The 24,605-nt window shown below is 38.1% G+C and overlaps 2 protein-coding genes across 4 annotated transcripts in view; one reads left to right on the top strand and one right to left on the bottom strand.

Moving 5' to 3' along the window:
• Positions 1–24,605, top strand: part of TBCD (tubulin folding cofactor D) — a 126,382-nt gene that overhangs the window by 20,301 nt on the left and 81,476 nt on the right. For all 3 annotated transcript variants that reach the window (XM_064150861.1, XM_064150862.1, XM_064150863.1), the window contains 5 exons: positions 1,169–1,301; positions 2,443–2,585; positions 3,356–3,416; positions 4,207–4,281; positions 7,606–7,700. In XM_064150861.1, coding sequence (XP_064006931.1) covers positions 1,169–1,301; positions 2,443–2,585; positions 3,356–3,416; positions 4,207–4,281; positions 7,606–7,700 — 507 coding nt within the window. The remainder of the gene's footprint in view (positions 1–1,168; positions 1,302–2,442; positions 2,586–3,355; positions 3,417–4,206; positions 4,282–7,605; positions 7,701–24,605) is intronic.
• ZNF750 (zinc finger protein 750) lies at positions 10,690–18,990 on the bottom strand. The gene is made up of 3 exons (XM_064150864.1): positions 18,902–18,990; positions 12,786–14,417; positions 10,690–12,355 (listed from the first exon to the last, which is right to left on the bottom strand). Exons 2-3 carry the CDS (start codon positions 14,207–14,209, stop codon positions 11,635–11,637), a joined length of 2,145 nt encoding a protein of 714 aa, XP_064006934.1. The 5' UTR covers positions 14,210–14,417; positions 18,902–18,990; the 3' UTR covers positions 10,690–11,634.

The following is a 24,605-nucleotide window of genomic DNA, read 5'->3' as shown; positions in this document are numbered from 1 at the left end:
GGTATTTTAGTGATTCAAAAGTTGGCTGGGCTTGGAAGAGCCTTATATTTGTATATTCTTGATATCTTTTTTATTTGTGGATGTTTCTGCAGTCTCTTCCTCCTAAGCCATCAGTCTCTTTAGCTTTTACAACTGCATACAAATCCAGGTTGCTGGAAGGTATTGAAGTCGTTGCTAGCTTGACCTTTTTGTCTGCATATATTATTTAATTAATATTTCAATATGTCAGAATACATCATAAGCCAAAAGACTGTGGAGATTTTGAAGTCAACCTCTAATTCCTCAGACTTGGAAGCATTTGTTATATCTTTGATCTCTTAGTGATTTGAAAACCCTGATATGAGACTTGAGTAAGAGGTTGCAGAGCGTTGCCAGCATGATTCCATGTTTGCAGTGCTTATGGCATGAATGAGAGTTCCTTCAGAGCCCAAGGTGTTAGTCTGCATGAACTAATCGCCAGACATCAAAACAATCATTATTTGTTTCAGATTGGAAATGCAGAAGAACTTTTATTTCTGACAGGATTATGTTCCTTGTGAAAACTTTGAATCCTGGAACTTCTTACTCCTTAATCTAAGATTCTTTTTTTTTTTGTCTGTGTAAATTTTGTTGTTTTGTTTTTTTTTTTGCTTTGCTGGACAAATAACTCTGTTACCTTTGATGTGCCCAAATGAAAGGTTTCATTGCTGATTGTTTACACATACACAGTATTTCTCATGTCTGTTTATGGACATTCATCACCATAAAAATTTCTGTGCCAGAGATGGTGCCGCCTGAAAATAAATGAGGAAAGGGAACATTTTCTTAGTATGCAGAAACTGTCTGCAGAGTAAATAAGTTGGATTGCCTGACTCCTGATTTTGTTAGACTGCTGCAAATTCTTAGATCCTGAAAGATACTTGAATGTTTTACTCACAGTAGGAATTAGCATAATGCTCTCAGAATCTAGTTTCATTATAATTTTCATAGGCAAAAGTAAACCTTCCTGTTTGGCAGGGGAAGGATATTATCACTGGTTTTGACCAGCATCAAAGCTGCTGCAAAGTAGACAGTAAGGCTTTTGCCTTCAAAAATCCAAATCTTCTAAAGAGCTTCTGAAATTTTGCAAAATGTTCTCATGGGGATTTCTTGAAAAACAGTTTTCCTAGCATGTGTGTTTCCTTTGCAGCTGCTACTGTGCTTGAGTGTCTTGATAACTGCAAGCTGTCAGAAAGTAATCAGATGGTTCTTCGCAAGTTGGGGATGAAACTCGTTCAGCGACTTGGACTGACATTTGTGAAACCAAAGGTAGCAAAGTGGAGGTTAGTTTCAAGCTGAAATAGTTGAAAGAGATGTAAGTCCAAAAGCACTAAAAAAGCTTAAAAATACCTAAATCTATTTGACTCTTGACCTGTCCTCCTGAGCTCCCCCAAGAAAGAGAATAAATGCCCTTCTTACTTGGGAATAACCACATTCTTCCTTTGCACTATTTGGGAAAAGCAGATTTCTTTTTTTCTGTCTTTTTTTTTCCATTTTGGTATAGTAAACTTGTTCTGTGACAAGCCAAATCCTTTGACTCTTCACATTGCACAAGCAGAAGCCTGTTCCTGTGTAACACATAACTTGGTAAAGATGGGAAGACAGTGACCTTTGCTACTGAAGTAGATTTAATACAGTTTTGTAAGAGGGAACATAACATTTTCCATTACATAGCCCTGCTCTGATTTGATAGAAAGTTCACAGGAGAAAACTGGTTTGCAATCCCACTTTGGTTTTGCATATTAGTCAGGTTTTGGTGTCTGGTTTTACTTATTGCCAAAGGGCAAAGTCTTTTTGAGATTTCTCGCACTGATATTTTAAAATTGCAGGCTCCCTTGGTGACTATTTTTATTGTGTTTCTTTTCCCAACTTTTGAGAACGTCCTTAGGCATAGAAAATTCTTTTTAGGTGGAGAGTGTACCTTGCCCAATGGCAAAAGTCAGATTTAGCATGTAAAGTATATCTTTTGTAAGAATGTATCTATGCTACGGGCTAAATATCTGAGCACAGCTTGGTCAGAAAGTACTAAGCTCACTTTAACATTTAAAAAACAATTTTTAATAAGTTCTTTTTTTTTTTTTTTTTTTTTTTTTTTTTTTTTTTTGCTTTTAGTTTTGGAGAGATTTTTGAGGCATGGGAATTTTGTCTCTCTTTATTGCCAGTGATGGAAAGTAGGTTATACTGAAACAGGAAAGGGAGAGATAATGAAAAGGAACCATTTAAATGTCTAGCTCTTCTCACCTTGGAAAAGAGACAACTGGGTCAAGAGGAAGGGGAGTGGGCTACTTTTCCATTAAAGCAACCACTAAGTAAGTGGAGAGCTGTACACTGGGAGGTGTAGTAACTTGAAAATCAGGCTTTCTGACAGTTTCAGGTGGAACTTAAATCAGAAAAATAAATTAACTGTGTCTGCTTCTTGTGCAGATATCAGCGTGGCTGTCGATCTCTGGCTGCCAATCTACAAGCTCAGGGTCCAGTTGTACAGAAAAAGGTGATGACAGTTGCTGCTAACGAAGCTGATGATGAAGAGGAATATGACATTCCAGGAGAGATCGAAAATGTTGTAGGTGTGTTAAAACTGGACAGAAATGGTCATGCCTGCCAGATAAACATATATTGGAAAACAAGCTGCTTAAGGCTGGGAAAGTTATGTGCTACTGTGATCAACTGGAAAGAGTATAACATGTCAGTCTCTGCAGCTGATTAAAATACACTGTATTTGTATCAAATGATTTGGGTTTCAGCATCTCAGGCAGAAACTCAGTACTGTAGCATTCGTTGTGGCTTGGGGATGGAGTTATTGAAATACATGTTACCAGTTTTCTCTAGTAATATGAAAGATACATGGTGAACCTTTCACAGATGGAAGGATGAATTAAAATTCAGAATGAAAACAAAAAAACTAAAGATTTATGGTTGAAGTTTTTAAGCTGTGGTTGTATCTGAGGCACAGCATTTTTTTGGTATTGATTGTACTGGTACACAGTCATACACAGGTCCTCCACTACCTTGCTGGTGGATGCACTGCAAATACATAAGGAAAAGTTGCATCAGAAGACTTTAGTAACTGAATAATTGAGTGAACCACTGAAAATCTCAGTTTTGAGTGTCCCCCAGTACTTGACATTTCAAACCAAATTGTCTTTTAGGAGAAGATGTTGACTTTTTTTGTTCACTTTAATTGTAAGTCGTTCTTCTGTGACAAATAGAAGAAATCAAAATACCAGTGTTTTTTATTTAAAATGAAAGTTATGTTGGGAAAATGAATTTTAACCATGTAAAAAAATCATTCTGTTTTTAAATAAGAATCATCTGTTCTGATTGAAATTATCTGCAGAGCAACTGTTGGTTGGACTGAAAGACAAGGACACCATTGTCAGGTGGTCTGCAGCAAAAGGGTAGGTATCTTATGGTTACTTTACTGAATTGAAATAAAGAACATAGAGATCCAGTCTGGTGTGATCCATGGTTTATAATTGGCGTATTGGCAACATTCACAATTAGTTCAAATGGCTTCAATGCAGTTCATGATATGAAGCCATGTTTGTATCTTCTTCTGATGGGTAATTGGGGTGGTCCTAGTGATAGAATGAGGGGTAGTGGCTGGAAGCTAGAAGAGGGTAGATTTGGATGGCACATTAGGAAGAAATTCTTTACAGTGAGGGTGGTGAGATGCTGGAATGGGTTGCCCAAAGAGGTGGTGGATGTCCTCTCCCTAGACCTGCTTGAAACCAGGTTGAATGGGGCCTCGAACAACTTAATCTAGTGGAAGTGTCTGTGCCTATGGCAGGGAGTTTGGAAATAGATGATCTTTAAGCTTTGTTCCAACCCAAAGCATTGTATTAGTCTATGATGATCTTCAGGAAAACATCATACATGTTTAGAAGTTAACATTTTAGATAAGACTTGACTTGGGAGACTCTAAAGTAGTATTTCTTCAAAAAGTTTTTTTTTCTCTTCCACTATAAAAAAATCTATTTCTATGTTGGTAGATACTGTGTAGGTTTAGGTTCAAGTTCAAGATTGTTGTTTTAGCTTAGTAGTGTTAGGATAGTGCATTCATTGACCTGTTGAGGTCAGTCATCTTATTGTAAGTTCCCAGTAACTAAATTTTATATAAGCCTTGCTCATCATATTCAGCACTAACAAATCACTGTCTGTTTTTTCTTTTCCTTTCAACTTCTCTAGAATTGGTAGAATAACTGGAAGACTTCCAAAAGAATTAGCAGATGACGTGATTGGATCTCTGTTGGACTGTTTTAGGTAAAAGCCTTACTTCAAGCTTTACAAACATCTGAAACAGATCTCTTTATGAAGTAGGAGGACAGCAGTTAGGAAGAAAGGTCTCAAAATCTGTAAATTCTGTTGCCCTTCTTCCAGGTTACAAAGCCTTCTAAGGCACAGGTGTCCTGAAAGTGTTCAGTAAAGAAATTATTCCTAATTCTTGACCCCATTCTGAAGTCATGTGGAAAGGCTGAAGTTACACTTAAGAAACAAAACAATGAAAAATGCTCATTCATTTTCTGCTTGAAAAATTTCTGCTGTGCTCATGTCTTGAGCACTGTGAACATCTTCAGAAACAGTAGAGCTGGAAATGATATTCAGAAGGGTTCTGAGGATCACAAGACACAGAAAACAATCTCTGTGTGAAGGGGGAGGCTAAAACATCTAGAAAGAGCGAGAAATAAATGGAGTGTAATAGAGGTTTATGAAGTGAATGGCATGGGAATACTGCCCTCAAGGTTTTGTATTGGGAGAAGACTAAAGGAACAGATGGCAGGTTTGGCATCAAGGTGGTAGTTGTTCAAACAGCACATAGTTGAACTTTTGGAACTTCTTACTATGGGATGTTGTGGATGCTAAAAGTGTATCCTTGAACAAAAAAGAGTTTGCATTTCTTCTAATTTGTCTGTGGTCTGCCAGAGTCTGGAAGTGCTTTGGAGAATGTTGCAAGATGCTTGTTCTTATACCTAAAATATACTAGTTCTTATACTATGGCTAAAGATTGTGCTATTTGCCTTGTCAGAGAAAGGCTTTGTGGCTAGCTGAAACTTCAGCTTGGTCGCACATAGCTATTAGGATGTTCCTTTGATGCACTTTATTACTGGATGTTTTGTCTGCATCCATGTAGCAAATTTAAAACATTTATTAAACAAGTATCACATGCTTTTGTTTTTTAATCAAATGGCTCATCAGGTGTGCATTGAGTACTTGAACTGTAAGTTCTAACCCAGTGTTTTAGAGTGAGCTAATAACAAAAAGAATGTCTTTATTAGCAGAAAAAATGTTGCTCATGTTCAATTTATCACTTGTATGTGCTCAGTTTAAAAAAAACATCATGGCATGAAATCTTACATTGTTTGTGAGTACAGATTAACAATATCAGCTCCAAGAATTAACACATTCTTTTTAAAAAGAGGTATAAAGTCCTGAAAACTTGCAGGGGAAGGATCTACTTAGCCAATGCTTCACTGTGCTACTGTGATTAATTTAAGAGGTGCCGCTGATCTCAATTATCCTTGGAGCTTCAAAGGCCTGTGCTCAATGTGTTTTCTTTCCTTGTTTTTCAAGTCATAGGCATGAGTAAGCCAACTAATAACTGAGTGACCTGCTTTCTTCAGAAGCAGCTGGGAACAAATGTAGACAAGGACAAAGGGAATCTTCTCTATTCTTTGCACTAAATATTTAATGACCAAAATAAAAATAAGTCAGCTGCTCATCAGAAGCACCTTGTTACCTCTTGGGATAAGAAGAAAGGATTTCTTGTATGTAGATAGATTAAAAGACCGAGAAAGGTGGGGAATAACTGATCTTTTTTCACCATGTCATGTGAAATCATCAGCATAGTCCTTTCAGGGGTCTAGACAAAGCTTGTGCTATTTCATGTACTCAGAAAGGATCCTGGAACAAAAGGTGAACAATGGAGTGAGGAAATCAGTTGATGATTTAAAGGTAGCTGATGTGGTGAAACATAAAGGTGAGAGAAAAGAAATATTATATAAGCCTAAATTAAGTAACTTGATAATAAGCAACACATTAAATATAATTTCTAATGAATGCAAACTAAAACATTTAGGGCAAACTGCAGGTAGCTGTAAAGCAGTTTTTAGTGCTCAGGAAAGAGCTTGAAATCACTGATAGTTCTGACAGCGTCAGTGCAGTGCTCAGCAGCTGTCAAGAGAAAGAAGGCGAATGGAATGTTAGATATAAGAGATAACAAAACTGAGTCACTACAAAGGAATTGAACAGATGGAGAGTCTTCCAAGTGGAAAGAAAAGGTGGAGGGATCTAATGCAGATACATGGAACCATAAATATGAAGGAAAGTGGGAGAGGGAGGAATTGTTTACTCTTTCTCATAACGCGAGAGCTGGGAAGCATCAGGAAGTAATTTTTCACGCGATTATAATTAAACTGTGGAAGTCATTGCCACGGGACGTTATGGAAGCCAAAAGTGTAAAGGGAGTTCAAAAAGGGATTATACAAATTAATGGAAGAGAGACCCATCAGAGGTTATTAAATATGACATTCAGACTGCAGCCTGTGGCTTGGGAAGTCTGTGCTGGCAATTGGTGAAGCTTGGAGGAGGCTAAAAGGGAATGATCCTTTGTGCTTCGTCTTTGGCCAAGCATCTGTTATAGGTCCCATGTCATAGACAGGATACTGGGAGACATGAAGCTTTCATGTGACCAATTTGCCTGTTCAGGGTTTTATTCTTAAATTCTTATTCTTAGTTTAGTCTTGCAGCATGCAGACTTTCTCCTTTCCAGTTCTTTCTTGCCAGTCTGTCTGGTGATTGGACAAGGGAGAGTGGTTTGAAGCTGAGAGAAAATAGATTTACAGTGGATCTTAGGAAAAAGTTCTTCAGTATGAGTGTGGTGAGACTCTGGAATGGGTTGCCCAGGGGGTGTGTGGATGCCCTCTCCCTACACGTGTTCAAGGCCAGGTTAGATGTGGTCTTAAGCAACCAAGTCTAGTCTAGGGATTTTGGAGTAGATGATTTCTGAGGCTACTTCCAACCTAAGCTATCCTGTGATTCTACTATTCTGAGGATTTTTTGCAGTGTTCACTCTAAGTTGCTCTGATTTGGTTTGTTTTTTGAAGGTGGATAAACACCACTGCTTGCTTACTGCATGAGATTGTATAATGTGTTTATTGGAAACTATCACTTGAAGCTAGTTTGCTAGTTAAGGACTGTGCTTGCCACTGATTTTATTAGCTGTTGTGGGTATGTTCTATAAATCTGCATCTTTTGCCAGTGTACCATAAAATTGTTTTCCTTCCTTGAGTTTCAGGTATTGTATTCTTCTGTACTGAGGTCACTTTTTTATTGATGAATGGGATTTTTGCTTTTTGATGATGTTTACAGCAGTATTTATGTTGCATGAAATGGGGAAAAAAAACATCTTCAACTTATTTTTATAGTTTAGAAATCTAGCAGGTTTAATAACTTTAATAACAAATAAACACATGCTGCTGTGAATTAGGTGTGTTTTAAAATAATAGGATTTCACCATGAAAAATGAAATCCAAAAAGAAACTGCTCTTTGGCTGGTCTTAACAAAACTTGTCTTTGTTGTAAAATTAGTTTCCAGGAAACAGACAATGCATGGCATGGTGGATGCCTGGCTCTGGCTGAATTAGGCAGAAGAGGATTGTTGCTGCCTTCCCGAATTTCAGATGGTGAGTTCTAGTTGCTGGATGTTGGAGATTGAGTGCATGGCAGCAGACTGGAATTTTCTGATGTGAGTGTGCTGAATAATGAGTGTAGTATTCTAGAGTAAAAAATAAGCCTGTGGGGGTATCTGTGTCAAAAGCATTGTCTTGGGTGTGTCCTTTTTATACTTAATAAATTTTTCTTTCTGAAATGAAATTAATTTCATGGGGTTTTCTTCTTCGCTCCCAGATTTCTTTGTACAGTTATATAAAAATAATTCTGGGTGTCTGTGTTGTGTCAGTGTCATTATTTAAATACATTATATTAAATAATTGATGACTAACTTGCACTTGAAAGCTAGTAGCTTATGCTGTTTGTTTCTGATTAAGTTTCAGAGACCAATTTCATGTAGTTTATACATGAACTGTTTACATTTTTAATGGGTTTTTGAAATACCAGGATGGAAAGGAAAATAACAGGGCAAAGGAATTGATTCTGCATATGTTCTGTATGTGTCAACATACATACAGAGAGGTATTAACATGCAAGTAGTAGTTCTCTATTTGGTGATTTTGGTCAGTTTTCTATAGAGCTGCAGTGACAAAAGCATAATGCATAATTGTTTAGCTTGGAGAAGAGGAGACTCAGGGGGGACCTCATTGCTGTCTACAATTACCTGAAGGGACATTGTAACCAGGTGGGGGTTGGTCTCTTCTCCCAGGCAACCAGCAATAGAACAAGAGGACACAGTCTCAAATTGTGCTAGGGAAAGTATAGGCTGGATGTTAGGAGGAAGTTCTTGCCAGAGAGAGTGATTGCCATTGGAATGGGCTGCCCAGGGAGGTGGTGGAGTCACTGTCCCTGGAGGTGTTCAAGAAAAGCCTGGATGAGGCACTTAGTGCCATGGTCGGGTTGATTGGCCAAGCCTGGGTGCTAGGTTGGACTGGATGATGTTGGAGGTCTCTTCCAACCTGGTTGATTCTTTGATTCTTTGCAGTAGTACATAGCCACTCTTGAGCACTTTTACAGCAGTATCTTGGGCTTGGATGGTCCTTTTGTTTTCATTTGGTACTCCTGTGCTGAACTGAGAAATTAAATGCTAATTTTCAAAGATGTGTCACACTAGCAAGTCGGCTTGCCAGATCTTTGCTCTTCTGAAAATCTGTTGAATTGTTGTAGAAGAAACTGTAATTTATTTTGATTTAATGCAATTTATTAGTCTCCACCAAAAAGTTCATGTCCAGTATAGTCTCTGCTTCGCATGTGAGAGTTTTATGTGCAGCCAACTTCAGTAGGTTTCTCTGTTCTAATTACTTTTGCCCTTCTGTGATAAAGATGAAACAGTTAAAAGCTCCCACCTTTAAGAATGAGAAGCCATCCAATGGTGAGCCTGTATTTTACATCTAACAAAGCCCAAACTGTACACCTCTGTCAAAGAATCAGGATAACCTCATGTAATAGAATTTCTAAGAAATCCGAACTGGAAGTTTCATGCAAGTTTGATACTGTATAGGACTGCAAAAGACAATGCAGAAAGGTATGATGTTGTGGAGGATGAGTAAAAGAGGATAGTCTGAATTTTTAGGGATTGAATTTAGAAAGACTTGGTTGTAAAATTGGATACAGATAGTAGAGAATGTAACTGGTAATGACAAATCATGCCTGGTCTTGATCAGAGTCAAACCTTCATTACTGCTGAGCAGTAATGAGTGAGGCTGCAGGATAGCCATGACACACTTGACATTGTGTCTTCTCTGTTTTTTCCCACTGTTGATTTCATGAACCTTGTCTACAATTTCAATTGATTTGGAAAATATAATACACAATACAATATAGTCTAGTTTAGTTTGCGGGTCTGCCATAGGCAGTTTTGCTTTCTGCAAGTTATCCAAGCCACTATTAATGTAGAAATTCAAAGTTGATTATAATGATTTGGAAGAAGACAAAGGAATGAATTCTGGAGCTTGGAAGAAAAGCTAGCACAATGATGTGAAGAGGAGCTGTGTTGTGCATTGAAAGGCAGGCTTGTGTTGAAATTGTCCTTAACAAAGCGATTTAAGAACTTAAGACAAGTGCAAAATAGTATTCCTAGTTAGGAATAAGTATGGATAAGGGAAACTATGAAGCTTTCTGCTTCCAGACATTAGTTAGGCAAGTAAGATAGTTTTAAAAAATGTTTGCAGCAACACTGGCCTCTAATTTCATGTTTGGAAACTCTGGGGTTGGTGGCTTATAGATCCTTAAGCTTGAAGTTTTAAACTGGGCCTAAGAAGAAGCTCTTTCTCCTTGTTTCACCACATACTGATGCACAATTTGATACATGCTTGCTTATTGTAATTTGAGTTAATTGGGACTTTTCCTATGTTCCTCTCTTGTGATAATCTAAGAGGAGCTTTTCTCTATGAAAGATTAAAGATCAGTGTTGTTGGGTTTGGCTTGGTTTGTTTCAAAGCCCAGAAACTTAACCCCTGTAATTTACTGTTTGATGGTACACTTCTTACAATGAAAATCAGATAACATATTCTGGGATCTCTACACTGTGCTGGATGCAGCTCTGCTTCCTTATGTAGGTTTACATCTACTAGTGAGGTTTAGGCAGGTGAAGAGGTCTGTTCTCTTCATGGATCAGTGAGAACTGTATACCCATAGTTGGAAGTGAAGTGATAACTGGGTTTGTTTTACTTGGGCTGTGAACATTTACATGAGGTGTTTATACAGTGAAACAGCCTTATTTTAGTTAAACTTTGGTAGAGGTATGGATAAGCTGGACAGCAGCTTTAAGGCAGAGGCAATTCTGAGCTTTGCCATGTGGAGCTAAATTATGGATGAATGAATCTGTATCAAGAACTTTCTTCACTGAAGGAAGCTTCTTTTTTAGAGTTGATTCGCCTTCCATGCCAAACTCTACTTGTAAATTGAAAAATGTAGCTAACACTTTCTTTCTTAATGTTTCTTTAAAACTTGTTACAGGTAGTGTTGTGGATGTGGTTGTGTTCAGTAATGAATTTCCATCTATTTTGTGTACAGGTCAGAGATTTATTTGAAAAACTGCAAGTTTATATACACAGTCATCGAAGCAGAAAATAGATTTAGGATGTATGCAGGACACTGAAACTGATCATTGGTGATACATGAATGCTAAAATAAGACCTGCCTCAGGTGAAATAAATTATATAAATAACCTTTTAGGCTTGGAGTTTGAAGGTTGCCCAGTGTCTGTTTAACCTCAGAGGACTAGACACCTAAACTCTTTAGATCTTTACGTTTTCAGTGTTGTTTTCATAGTGGTTCAGTTAAAGGTGAACCTAAACTGCATTTGTTAAACTGGTGCAGGATTCTTTCCTTTAACTTACACCTTCTTCTTGGTCAACATAAGAGAAGCTTGCATATAGAAGTTTGTTTAAGCTGGTGTCTGCCTCTGAGTAACAAAACTTGGTCTATTGTTTTGCATTATGGCATAGTGGCAAAGTGCATTCATACACAAAACAGTTTTTACAGCAAATTCTAAATAGATTTAATCTTAAGCTTATTTAAACTACAGCACAGCGAAATAGAAAGTGTTTTAAAAGATAGAAAGTCCCCCTTTTAAATGAAATTAAGCCTGGAAAAAAGCTATGACAGTATTTTTTGACCAATATTGTTTCTAGAGCTTAAACATCTTTTAAGAAAAGAAGCTGTAAAAGTTATTTTACATTAATACAATTGCAAAAATCATAAAGATTTTATCTAAGATACTTCAGCTTTAGCAATGACTGCAAAAATTCACTCATCAAAATCTGAGGTTATACAAGAGAAAGTTCAGTTACTTCAAAATATTAATATAAAATTATGAACATTATTTACATGGGAGAGACTGAATGTGTCTTGTTGGGCACCAAACTCAATAAGAGGTGATTTGCAGAAATCTTATGTTGCTGCTGACTGGCTTCTGTGACCAGAAACTTGTTGGAAAGTGAAGTATTAAGATACTCTTGTTCTCTTCCTTAAAGTGAAGACTCTGCTACAGTCATTTGGCCTCACCCTTTTACTGCCTTGCTGTGATTTTGCTGACTCTTTTTGACTTGTCCTTTTTTGCCCTTTTACTTTTTGATTGCACTGGGTATCCTGAGTGTCAGAAGAATTAATAGTAGCTTCTGTGCATGAAGCATTACTGTCCTGAGGACTCTGCCCTTCATTGTCCATTCTGACTGTGCTGGGGCTGTAGGCAGCCAGCTGGCAGAGTGCTACAGCTGCTGTTTGTTTCTGCTCATCACAATTGTCCATTATTCTTAAATCTTGAGCTTCATTACTGTGAGCTGCAAAGGAGGATTTGTTGCAGGCACTGTTAGTAGGGTTCTTGGGGTTACATGCATCTGCTCCAGAGGTTTCATTTTCAGTTTTTGGAGAAATAGCAGCACCAGTATCATGAGGTGGACTGTGGAATGATGTTTTCAGGCCTGCTGTGTTACAGGAATCTTTTACTGAGAGATTGAGAGGCATATCTTGCAATTCTAGGAAGTTCTGACTTTCTGTTTTGGCTGAGGGTTTGTATGCATGCTCGTGAACAGGTCCTGGGTTTGTGTCAGCTTTCTTTGACAGATTGAGTGGAGCTATCCTCGTGTCATCTTCCGTGTTCGACGGTGAGCCTTCATTGTTGTGGCATTCGTTCTGTGTATGGCAATCTTCATCAGTGACATTAATGCTGGAAGAAATGGAGAGAGAAGGGAATTTACTATCAGTTGCTCTTTTAATTTGCAGCTGAGGCAGTGGGTAGGAAGCAGATTAAAAAAAATCTGCTACAAGTCTGACAATTTTGCTGTTTCTCTAACTTCCCAAGCCCCTTTCACTATACACATAGCTGTAATACAGCCATGTACTACTTGTACAAAAATGTACAAAATACACAGATGTGCATAGTAATGGTACAGGAAACATCTGATAAACCTGAAGAGCATGAGTGCTCTACTCCCTGTAGCAACTACAGGTCGTACTCTGTTTTCACAATATAGAACAAATTATCTCAGTGCTGTAAATTTAAGTAGATTTCAGGGGCATTGCATGGTATGTGTCCACCTGTCTGTGTGTCCCTAGTAAACCAGACAAGAATTTGTAAAGTGATTTCATTATTTTACCTGGTAGGTGAATCTCCTCTCTCCTGCTGGACTTGCATGCTTTGAAGTGGAGTTGGTTGATCAGTGCTTTTTCTCACAGGTCTGAAAGCCGTGACGTTTTCCTCTGGTTGATCATACTTGCCAAGAGACGTGGAAGACGACTTGTTAGAGAGGTCAAATAAGCCTTCACATGCCTGGCTTGTCTGAGTGAAGTTGGTTGGGCTAGGTCTGCCAGGGGAGCCTGTGGCTGCGCTTCCTGCAAGAGGGCTCATTTTAGCATTCTCTCTTTCATTTTGGTCATCTTTGCCATGACTTTTGGCATGCGGTAATGTAATTTCTTTTTCATAATCAGCTTGCTTTTTGTGTGAGCTTAGAGGGTATTGCTGAGATGGGCTTAAAGAAGCTGGATACAGCAAGGTGGTTTCTTCCATTAGATGAGAACTTTGATCTCTGTTAATGCCAGCTACGTGTGAAAATCTGTAAAATGAAGGATCTGTTGGCCTACAAAATCCATATGTTAATGGAGGAGTGGAATGATACTGTTGGAACAGTCGATAGTGTTCATATGCTGATGGATTTATAGGTTTTGGAAGTGGCCCAGGGTGGGGAAGAAAGTGTCTTTGCTCTTGTGTGCCATAGACAGAGAGAGCAGAGCTTTCACACTCTGAGTTACCTGGAAGCAAGTAAGGTGTGTAGATAGCCAGCCTGTGCTCATAAAAATGGGGTGAGTAGTCGGGAATCATCGGTTGCATGTACGGTGAAATGGAACCAAAGCCTTTTGTAGGAGCAACTTTATGTGGAAACTCTGGGAGGAAGGGAGAACCAGCTTTCCATGGGTGACTTGGTGCATGAAATGCAGACTTAGTGTGAAAAGGTGAACTTTTGTTAGGGAGTGATATCATTTCAGATACTTCACTGGTTTCTGGGCCTTTACTATCTCTGTGCTCTCCTACAGGAACAAAAGCTGAGGGCCTTCCAATGCTGTCCAAAAGCGGCTGCATGCTGATAGTGCTTTCTGTTGTAGTGCTGGCTGGGGTTAATTCCTTCTGGATCCCAGGTTTTTGTCCTTGAATTGCTGTGTTTGTCTGGTTTTGTAATTCAACATTTTCCTTGGCATCTTCTTTGGTGAAAGAGTATTGAGGCTTTGAATCAAGACTTGACAGTCCATTTGTGACAGATTTAGAAGAAGTTGGTTTGACTGTAGATTCAAGCTGATTGATCTGTTTGGGTTCCAAGGAGCTGGTCTTTGGACACTTGATGACACGATCCTGCTCTGATACTAAAGTGATGGAGTTTTTGCAGAGGCCATACTTCATGTGGTTAAAAAGATGGGATTTCTCATTGCAAGTGAAGGGGCACTGAAAGCACTTGTACTTAAACGGCTTTCCTGGTGGTCTTGGGATGTAATGAGGCTTCTTTGGTTTACGTTCTTTGAGGAGACTCATTCTTTTTTCTGCTTCAAACAATTAAATGTAATGGTTCTTTATAAAAACTTTCTTGTGGTTAGCTTTCCTCAGTTTTAGCCTCTTTATGTTTCCAGTTTTTCAGGTTTCTAGAATCCTTCCTGGGTAAAGAAAGGAAACCAACTCCTGGGGTGTCTCAGAGCAGAGAGGGTGCCAAAAAACAACTCCTTTGCCCCTGGTAGCACTGGAGCTGTAACGCAAAATTGATAATTAGCTGTAGAGGAAGACTGGAACAATAAATAAAAAGCAATACATTCCTTTAACTGCATTCTCCCTCATATTATATATGGCATTTTGTGGGAGCTTGAAAGCAAAACAAAACTGCTGCGTGCCAGACTTGAGACAGATGGGACGTTAAAATTGGATGTTCTTCCCTACCTAACCGTAGTCACAGAAGCAGCTGATTTTCCACAGTGCTTGTCACTGGCCACTGCTGCTGGCTTGGAGGAGTTTCTTTGAAAACTGAAAGAATATTCATTCAGAAGATGAAAGTAGAAATCTAGGTGGAGCTGTTGAGAGAGGTGGAGGTGGGTAGGATGAGAAGAGGCAGGTCCTGGCAGCAGCTGGATATGGGGCAAGCCTGTCGGGCCGGTTGCAGAGAGAGGAGGGAATTTCCTGCTTTGGTGAAATGCGGGTGGAGTGGATTGGTTGCGCTTGGGGAGCTGACTTGGCTCTTTCAGACACTGACCAACCCCCTCTCTTAACTAGCATGGCATTTCTTAACAGCCTAATCTCAATGGATACCTCAAAAGTGGCCAATCTCTCGAAGGATAAAACCACACCAATTTTCTTCCTCTTCCTAATTCAATTAAGAGAAATGAGTGCTGCAGTATCTGACTAATAGGAGCTTCTGCTTGATAAACATGTTTCACATTTTTCTGCGGTGCAGCACCTTCCATATTGCATCTAAGTTAACACAGACATACAAGTCTGTTAGTTCAGGTAAAAAAAGTGCCTGGCAGTAATTGATTTGTGGGGGAACGATCTATCTGCCTTTCTCAAGAAAGACTAAGGTTGTGGATATTTTACACAGCCTAATGATTTGCTCAGTAGATAAGTCAGGAGGGCTTGTATCAGCTTGTTCCATTATGTTCACTGATTCTGAAGGCGTGAGAAACTCTCAGAGTCAAGTTCTCATGATTTTATAGGATGTGTTATGGCAGAGATCTAAAAACTGATGATTTCATCATGAACTATAGGCATCATTATCAAAATGATGACTGTTGCAAAACCACGTACTGTATCTATTGTGTTACCCGAAACTACAGGAATACTAATTGTCAGAGTGACTAGATAGCTTGATTTTTAGTCTGTTTTAGTTTAAAAAAATACCTATTTTTGCAGAGAAGTTTGAATTAGCAGTATTAAAATACCAGGCTTATGAAAAGAATTGCTGGTAATTACCTACTGTGAGATTTTAGTTAAAGGAGAGAGTGGTTTGCATTTCTTAAACCAGAGATTATTTCATAGAAAATGAGATGCAACACATTATGAAAACTGAAGGAAGAGCTACAGATTTGCTGCTTGTTCCATCAGGTATTGTAATTCTAGCAAATTGTGTAAAATGTTGTTTCTGATGTCATGGAAATAATATTTTTTTTTTTAATAGTGGTTGTGAAGACAAAGTGAAAAATTTAAAGCTGCTCCATAGGTAGGAAAAACAACCAAGCTTTTTCTGAAAATTAACAAACAAACATGCAATAGCCTAAAGAAAGAGAAATGTGTAGAGAAGCAGCTTTTTATTTTTCATGTTTTAGCAAAGCTTTTTTTGGTTGTTTGAGTTGGATACTGTAACAAAGAGGGGGGAAATGAATTATATAACAGCATCTTGAAGTCTGGTTATAATGGTAGTTAAATTTTTTTTCTTCTTAAAATATAGAAAAATATTTTAAATTATCTTAGCCAGAAATCTTTTGAAATATTAAGAGTTATGCTTTTACATAAATTAAAAAAATGAAAATGAGGTGTAGGATGGGAGGTCCAGACAGGGCACTGTTCTTTTCTTTCTACCTTCTGTGAGCTCATTGCATTTCTTTTGGACTAATGGTGTATAACTAACGTGGACAGTTTGCAATGGACTCGACCAAGTCAGTTTGTACCTGTTGTTCTTGCTATCTTCTTGGAAGTACTTGTACTAATTATTCTTGAAAAAAAAAGATATTGTTGTCAAAACTCCACTGCATTCTTAGCTGAACCATTTATGATAACAGTCTGAATTTGCATTCAGGTGCAGCACTTATAATAAAGAGATGTTAATGAGCTTTTCTTGTTCTGCTGGCTTTCCTTTGCTTAATGATGAAAATTCCTGTGTGTCCTGTTCCCCCCCACCCCAACTTTGAATCAAAGTTAAATACCACGTACAAGTTATTCCTGTTCAACAGAGTATTAACTACCATTTCTTAATAAGATAAAATGCATGGTTGCAGTTTTAATGTTAGAAATGTAGAGCATTGGAACCTCTGTTCCCTGTGTACAGCAGGGAGAATTACAGCAGCTTGGGGTTTTTTTCCATGTGTTTTGATGGTGTGCTCAGACAGCAGTGATCCCAGAACCTGCTGCTCTGACTGGAGAGGTGTAGAACAAGTAGCTTATTTGAAAGGGTGTTTACCCTTCAGTAAACTTAGGCTACTGTCAGCCAGATGAATGTTCTGTTTCTCTCTTTTACTATTTAATCCCTTTTTTTTTCCCCCTCATGATTTTAATATGCTAGTAGTAAAATACTTCTAAACCTAGACAAAAAGAATAATTTCTCCTCCAATTTCTCAGTAAAGGACAGGAGTACCTGGCAGAGATACATATTTCATAATTAAAAAAATGAAAACTATTTGATGCCACCTATAGAGCTGGAAAATATATTAATGGTTTAAAATAGGTGTGACCAATTAAAGCTGTATTTATCTAAATAATGGTAGTTTGTTACTGTGGTACAATGTAGGTTTTGTGCTACCAAAACTGAATCTCATCTTACAAAGAAATCAGAAAACATGTATTTGCCTTCTCCTTACACTTGAATGCTGTAGCTGGTGATGCCCTTTAAATGGAGGGGGGGGGAAGTGTCAGGAGTAGGATGATAATTTTTAGGGAACTTTTTAAGATTGAGAATTTATTTGCTGTGTGCCCCTTTTAGAAATGCAGTTATCTGTTAGTGCAGTGTTTTCTTGCTAGTTTTGAACACTAGTAGTGGTATTTATTTATATTTTTATTGAAAGCAGGTTATTCAGATGATGTTGGTTAAACTTGAACTCGTCTTAGTAGTTTTTCTTGTCAACAGTGTGTCTCCTCATGGCTTTCTAATCTGCAGCCCTTTCCAACCTGAGACTGTGAGCTGCAAATTTTCTTCCTTCTATTTTTAAAAGTATATTGTTGCTACTACTTTTCCTTAAACATATTGGCAAGTTCAGAAAACAAGAAGAGGGTTTAGCTTTGTGTGCTTGTATAAATATATAAACAGCAATGTACGTGGGTATAAATATATACAGACATGCACATACGTATTCATACACACACATATATATATGTACATAGAGATCTGCAGGTTGTTTTTAAGGTTTTTAAGTAGTCTAAATTGTTCAAGATGCCCAGTTGATCAAAGAGGACGTTTCAAAATGGCTTTTATTACAAGCAGGGATGGTAATTACATTTCTTTTTAGGACACTGCTGTAGCAAACTACGTAACAGTTTGTCATGCACCCTCCATTATTATTACAGTATCCTTTTGGTGATGTTGATCTCTCTGACCAGTAGTACTCACTGGGGTGGAACATTTTGAAGGACATGCTATAATTAAAATATTGTGATGTGGCATTATTGCATAACTCAAGGACATGCCATTGTCACCTACCTAGAGTGTTGCAAGAACAAGATTTGTTCTTGCTGAGATTTTCCAGTGATTAACTACCACTCCCTTCTAAACTTCCAGTTCCTTTAAACTGAAAGATAAATTTTAACACAACTGTTTGTTAATTAGGAGGAAACATGGGTGAGAGGAGTGGGCTGGTGAGGGCTGGAAGGGAAGTGAGTGCTGAAGGCAGGGACCCAAGAGGACTCTGTGTGTGCGAGTGCCGGTGTGTGTGCGTGCGTGCGTGTGAGAGGAAGCATGGAAACAGAGTAAAGAAGTTGGTTAGGCAGCATGGGTTAGAAATAAGAATGTTTTATAAGTATTAAGTTAATAATTCAATTATCTTAACACAATTTAACTAGAGAGAGGAGAACCCAAACCAAACTAGTTTTCTGTGCTAAATTCCCAGAAGCTGGAAAAATAATACAAGAGGTTGTGTAGCTTCTTCTCATGTAAGCTTACAAACTTAACCTGACTCTACTATACGAAATACACCTGGTAAACTAAACATAGCAATTTTAAGCAGTACAGCTTCTTCTCATACTTCAGTATAAGACATTAACTTCCTTCATGAAAAAAAATGCTTAAAGGACTTTTCACCAACAAGAGTTACTTATTGTAAAGACTTGCTAGAGTTAGATTTTGTCTCAAACTAAAATATTTCCCTCTTCTGTTGAAACCTTCTGCTGAAAGCTTAAACTAGTGCAGTAAATGCACCTGCTAGGAGTAACCTAGGCTTTGGAGACAGCTGAGAAATGAACTCCGAGTTACTTTTCAGGTGTTAACACAAACAGTCTTTATTTGAAAAAAGAAATGCTCTAAAGAAATGTACTTACCAGAGACATAGATGTCTGAAACCTTCAAGGTGATCACTCTTGGTAAGCTGTAGCTGTCACTGCTGCGAGAGAAGTACCTGTTCTCTGCCTGATCTCTAAGTGAAACTGCAGGAGGTTGTTTCAGGGGGAGGGACTTAAGAAGTGTAGGAGTTGAGCCCTCGGGGTGTAGAGATGCACCTGATATTACTCCAGCCTGAAGCTACGATTCATTTGTTTGCGTCCACTGCTTTCATTCAGCATTACCTCGGCACCTAAGCTATCGAAGAGAGCTCCTGTTGCTTTTGTGCCCTCCAACAACCAAGTTTTACTTGAAATTGGAGCGTCTGTTCTCCTGAGTAGCAATCTGCAGTGTGGGGTCAAAAGTGGCTCGGGTAGCATGCTGAGCTTTGAATATACTTCACTTTCATAGAAGTGACTATGAGCAGCAGAATTGGCTGTACATGGGGGAGCAAAGCTTAAAAATAATAGTTTTACTCTTTTATTAGAAGCTGATATTTTATACTGAATGCCTTTGTAGCTTTAATATTCTTGTCCTTTTTTTCCTCCCCTTTCTCCATTCTTTTTATTGACTCTTGGTCCTTCATGAGTCTCCTTTCTGAAGGCGGGACTGAACTAAGCTTGCTTGCCACAGGAACCTGCCAAAGCTTGCCTATAATCAACAGTCAAATGTACAGATCTGGTGAATGGAGTCACCTCAGTAAGACATTGATTATCAGGGCTATTCATTTGCTTAGGAGCTGTGAAATTGAATGGTGAAAGATCAGCCACTGGTGAACATAAGTACTTGCTTTTAATGGCATTTTAGGTAGACTTTATAAATGACAATTTTTTTGATGCATTTAGCAGTCACCTAGGGATATTTCTGAGCTGTTCAGTGAACTAATAATGCCTTGCATACTGCTTGTCTTTTAATAGTTCTGGCACTTTCAAGAAACCCCATTCCTGTTACTGAATATAAAATCAAAGAGAGTTTTGCCTTCTGATTTTCATGTTATTGATTTATGGTAATGTTTCTGTTTAAAGCTGTAAAATTCAGCTGGATGAATGTAATAACTCCTGTTAACCTCCTGCTCTAGAGATAAGACAGTTGCAGATTACTGAAACTTCTAGATTTATAAGTATGATGAAATTTGTACTTCTTAGAAGTATGAACTTTTGAATGACCATTATTAAGGAAATTGTCTCTACAAGACCTGTTCAGGCAGTGAACAGTAAAAAGCTGTTTCAAAATAAAAAGCTGTGCCTTAAAAACAGTTTTAAAGGTATGGCCTTTATCTTGATTGAATGACTTAGAGACACTTTTTCCTAGCTTGGTATGCAGGTCACTGTCCTTCCCCTTGCTATGCCAAGGGAGTTTTTTGGCAAATTATTATGAATGCACATAGTCTACCTATTTTTAAGGTGGAAAGGTGACTTTTGGGGTTTTATCAATAATTTCTGTTATTATTGTGTTCCTCTAATGCAGTTTACCGGTGTAAATCTATTACTCTTTGGCTTTAGATGGAATAACAAGAGTGTTTGTGGTCCATCCTTCTTCCATTACATCATAAAATACTTTGAAGAGGAGTAGTATATTAGGGAATTCTACCTGCAGTTCTGCTTTGTAGTGTCTGCATTCAGAAACATTTCTGAAAGGACCTGAGGAGAGAAGTCCTTTGCATTCTCAAGAGAAGATATTATTCTGTAGTCTTCACTCAGTAGTTACTAGCCTTTCTTTCATGTCGGTGAGTTTGTCTGCCAGCAATCTACATAACTGTCCTCATTTTTCTTCTGCAAACATGGAGCATTTTATGTTGCCTGTAGCTGAAGGAAGGTACCATCAGGTTTCTTTTCATTGCATGTAATAGTGTGGAGGTAGATGTCCTTCATTACAATCAGATCCAAAAGCTATGGAAAGACTGTTTTAATATTGGTGACTGAGCTGGGTAAGAGGCAGTCAGCTTTTGAAGTCTGATTTGATTCACCTGCTGCCCCCTTCTCTCGTTACCCCTTCCCTGATCTGGTATGGAGGGCAGATGTGCTGTCTGGTTGCTACCTTGACCTAAGGAAACTATTTTCAGTCAAGATACTTCCTGGAAGTTGCTGTTGGTAGTCAGATCAGCTAAAATCAGCTGTGAACAAAGTAGAAGAGGAAAAAAAAAATCACATTAGCTCATGTAAATATTCCTTCTCTTGGTGCTTGCATATTAAATATCCAAATCTAGGGTAGAATACTCTGTGGTGGACCCCAGAAAAGGAATGTGCAAGCTCCTGTTTGTGTATGCTTCTAGAAGTAATGGATCTTGATTGCAGTCATGATGTTTCATCATATTTGTTAACGCCTATGTTCATCCTGAGTGTTCGATACTTTGAACCCAGTAACCTGCTGGTAGCACGTATTTACTGTACCTGAGCCCAAGTCAGGTTAATTAGAAGCACCAGGATTGGCATGGTAAAATTTGAATTTATTGATACTTTTCTCAAGTTGCTTTTTAAAATCTATGATTGGTTTTTGTGTACCTGGGTGGCTGAGGCTTTAGTTTTGTCTTTTTTGATGTAGAACAAGCTTCTTTCGCTCTAAGTTTTATTTAAAGTTCAGCATCAAATAAATGTTGTTTAGCTGGAGTTGCATTTTATAGGCTTAATTATTGTGTCATAAAGCTGATAGTCTATAAATGTTAGAAATTATTGTCTTGGTTTTACATTGATTTTTTTTGGCTCAGCTTTAGGACTAAATAGAAAACAAAATCTGTTACAGAAACCTTACATACAAGGGAGATAAACTTAACCTATTCTTGATACTCTGTTTATCTAATTTTTATTTTCCTCCTGCACTTCACAATTCCATTCCCTAGATATAAGAAAGGTTGCCAAGTGTTGCACTGGTCAGTTATCAGTCCCTCTGCTTATCAGATAATTCTTTCTGCTCTAACACAAAGAATGGCCCTGGTGACCAAGTTTTTCTGCTGTGCTGACTCCACCTCCTACCAGTGAAAACTGCTGCTGGCTTTCAGAGGATGTCCCCTCGTTATCAATAATGTTTTCCTACCTTTCTAGAGGTGCCTTGCAAATTTGTGAAGTGGTTAGTTAGTCCAAGAAGAATGATCAGAGGTAAATGTGAATGATCTTGCCGAATTGAGCAGTGATAGATATGGAGCTAGTGAAGCTTAGCTTAGCATATAAAGGAAGCATCTTAGAAGTGTGTGACTGTCAATATTAATTTCTATCTTAGTTATGTATCTAAGTGTGTAGCTTTGAGCTAAATGTTCAAGAAAGTCCTTTTTTCTTTCTTTGATCACTTCAACTGAACTTATCAACAGATTTTACTATCTGTATTAGCTTTTTTGAACTAGATTATTTCATACCATTCCCAGAAGGGGGCAAAACTATTTGAATGTAATTGCTGTAACTCATGCTGTGCCCCCTAAACATTCCATGATTCTTGTACAAGTAGTCTCATAATTAGTTTCTTCTATCCCATATGAATGGTTATTATTCTTAATGCTTTTCAAATAACACTTCTGAAATGTGCCTTTGTTTCTCAAAGTGATTCCAGTCCCTGGCTCTGGGGATATGTCTGGACAGATTACCTGGCTGATGTTTGTCAGCCACTTGTTCATGATTACTAGAGCAAATTATTTCTATGGGAAAAGAATGAAAGCTCACCAGTTAATAACAACTTCAGATCATATTTTCAGATATTTATTGTGGCCTGCACTGTCAGTGTTTTGTGTGGAACTAGGATAATCTTCCTTCTGGTTCCCATCCTCAGCCTTGGGCAGTGAAGTGGGGAAGTAGGTAACGTCAGAAATTGAGGCTGTAGGCAAAACTAGGAACTGTTTATTAGAACAGGTTTTCAATAATCATCCTTTTTGTTGCCAGTCATTCTAACAGAGATGTAAAATGTACATTTCTTCAGTTTCTACTTGATGCTGTGGTTATCATTTCCTTTTTAAATCTAGTATTTTTTAAAGTGACTTGTTTGGTTTGTGTGTATTGTTTTTTAATGCAGAATCTTTTTTCCTTCTCTGCTTTAATTTCGAGACTTATTTTAGAATTTCTTAGATAATCCTCTTACCTACACAAAGTTTTCCTTGCAGTAGAACCTGAGCTGTGTGCCATGTGCAGTTGTAGTATGTGTGAAGTCAGTGCCTCACATTTTTTCTTTGAGGCATAACTGGTATTGTGGTGCTCCGATGCCCCTCATGAGGAGAGCAGAGAGACAGGCAATAAATACTCCTAGACTCAAGAATACATTTGGTTTGCAGTTTTATGAAGATTTTATTGCTATATATTTTCTATTATTTCAACACATATGAAAAGTGGGAACTATAAACTGGTGAGTGAAACCTGATGTTTTATCTCATTATAAAATACAGTTCTTGAAATGTAATTTGTCTGTTAGAAGTTCAAAGTTCCATGTTACCATTTTGCTATAAGGTTGCAGTGGTGTTTAGAACGGATCATACAGCTAAAGTTGAGTGTAAGGAAAACTTCATTATTAGCAAAGTAGCCCAGAAGTAATTTAGATTGTTATGATCTCATGGTGCTTTTCTGGGTATTTCTACACCTGGAATTGCAGCACTCTGAAACGCTTCTTACCGTACAGTGTACGTTGGGGCCAAAAATCTTACATTTCAGTGTGGTTTCAGTGTGATTTCACAGCTTTTGTTTTGTGCTGTATTTGTGGTTTTGTAGGCTTCAGACTATTATTTGTAGGGTTTTTATTTAATTGGGTGGGGATAAACACTAAACAAACAAGAGAATCCTAGTTTACTTGAATTTCTGGTTTGCTTGTGAAAGGACGTTATTAAAATTTCTCCTGATGACAGCATACTATAAACTTTCTAGCTAATAAGGTGTGTCATCTATAGGAACATGAAACTTCCTCAGCGTTCTTCATGTGCCAGTGGGGAGATTAAAAGCATTCTGCTCTTAAACTCACTCCCTGGCTTGCTGACTGCTGCATAGTCAGAGCTGTATCTGCTCAGTGGCTATGGGCCTAAGCTTTTCTCTAAAATTACAGCAGAGGTAGGACTCTTCATGTTTTCCAGGCAAACTTTTAGTTCTTTGTGCATTGTGTGATCCTATTTTTGCCATGTATTTGAAACAAAGGTGGAGATATTTGCTTCTCTGCAGAGTAAGAACCGAAGCCAGGGAAAGGGAAAGGATATGGGAAGAACTGTGTGGTTACACTTGCAATGAATTAGTGCTTATTTTGGGAGCGTTTCAGCCAGAAAAATGTTGTTTTTGATCTGCTTGCTTGCCTTACCAAGTCACAGTGAAGAGACTGAAGCAATCCAACTGTCTCCCCTTTCGTTTTTAAACTGTGGCAACAGTGAAAGCAACACTTAAACACAAGGCAAGAGTGTTGATGAGATAGAATGGCTGATTCGGAAGTCTGATACTGGTGGATCAATGCAGCTGATCCAAATCTTGATTATCATTTTTTAATATCAGAATAAATGGAAAGGGTAGAAATAGAGTGGGAAAAAAATGAACCACAAATTGTGAAGAACCAGACTTTGTTTCTTCTGGTTTTATAAGTTACCTTCAGAATAAAAGGAGAAACAAAAAAGTGCAAGAAGAGAGTAGGGAGCATTGAAGCCTGCAATTAATGAGGGGACTAAGAAAGATTTGAGAACAGTTTGCCACGGTTGTGATTCCTTGGGATTCAGTGACACAATTAGTGAGCTTTTCATCTTCCCATAGTGGTCAGATACAA

The sequence above is a fragment of the Pogoniulus pusillus genome, chromosome 11 (assembly GCF_015220805.1).
Source record: "Pogoniulus pusillus isolate bPogPus1 chromosome 11, bPogPus1.pri, whole genome shotgun sequence".
NCBI lineage: Eukaryota > Metazoa > Chordata > Aves > Piciformes > Lybiidae > Pogoniulus > Pogoniulus pusillus.
The sequence above is the reverse complement of the archived record's forward strand: the minus strand, read 5'-3'. Positions and strand labels throughout refer to the sequence as shown.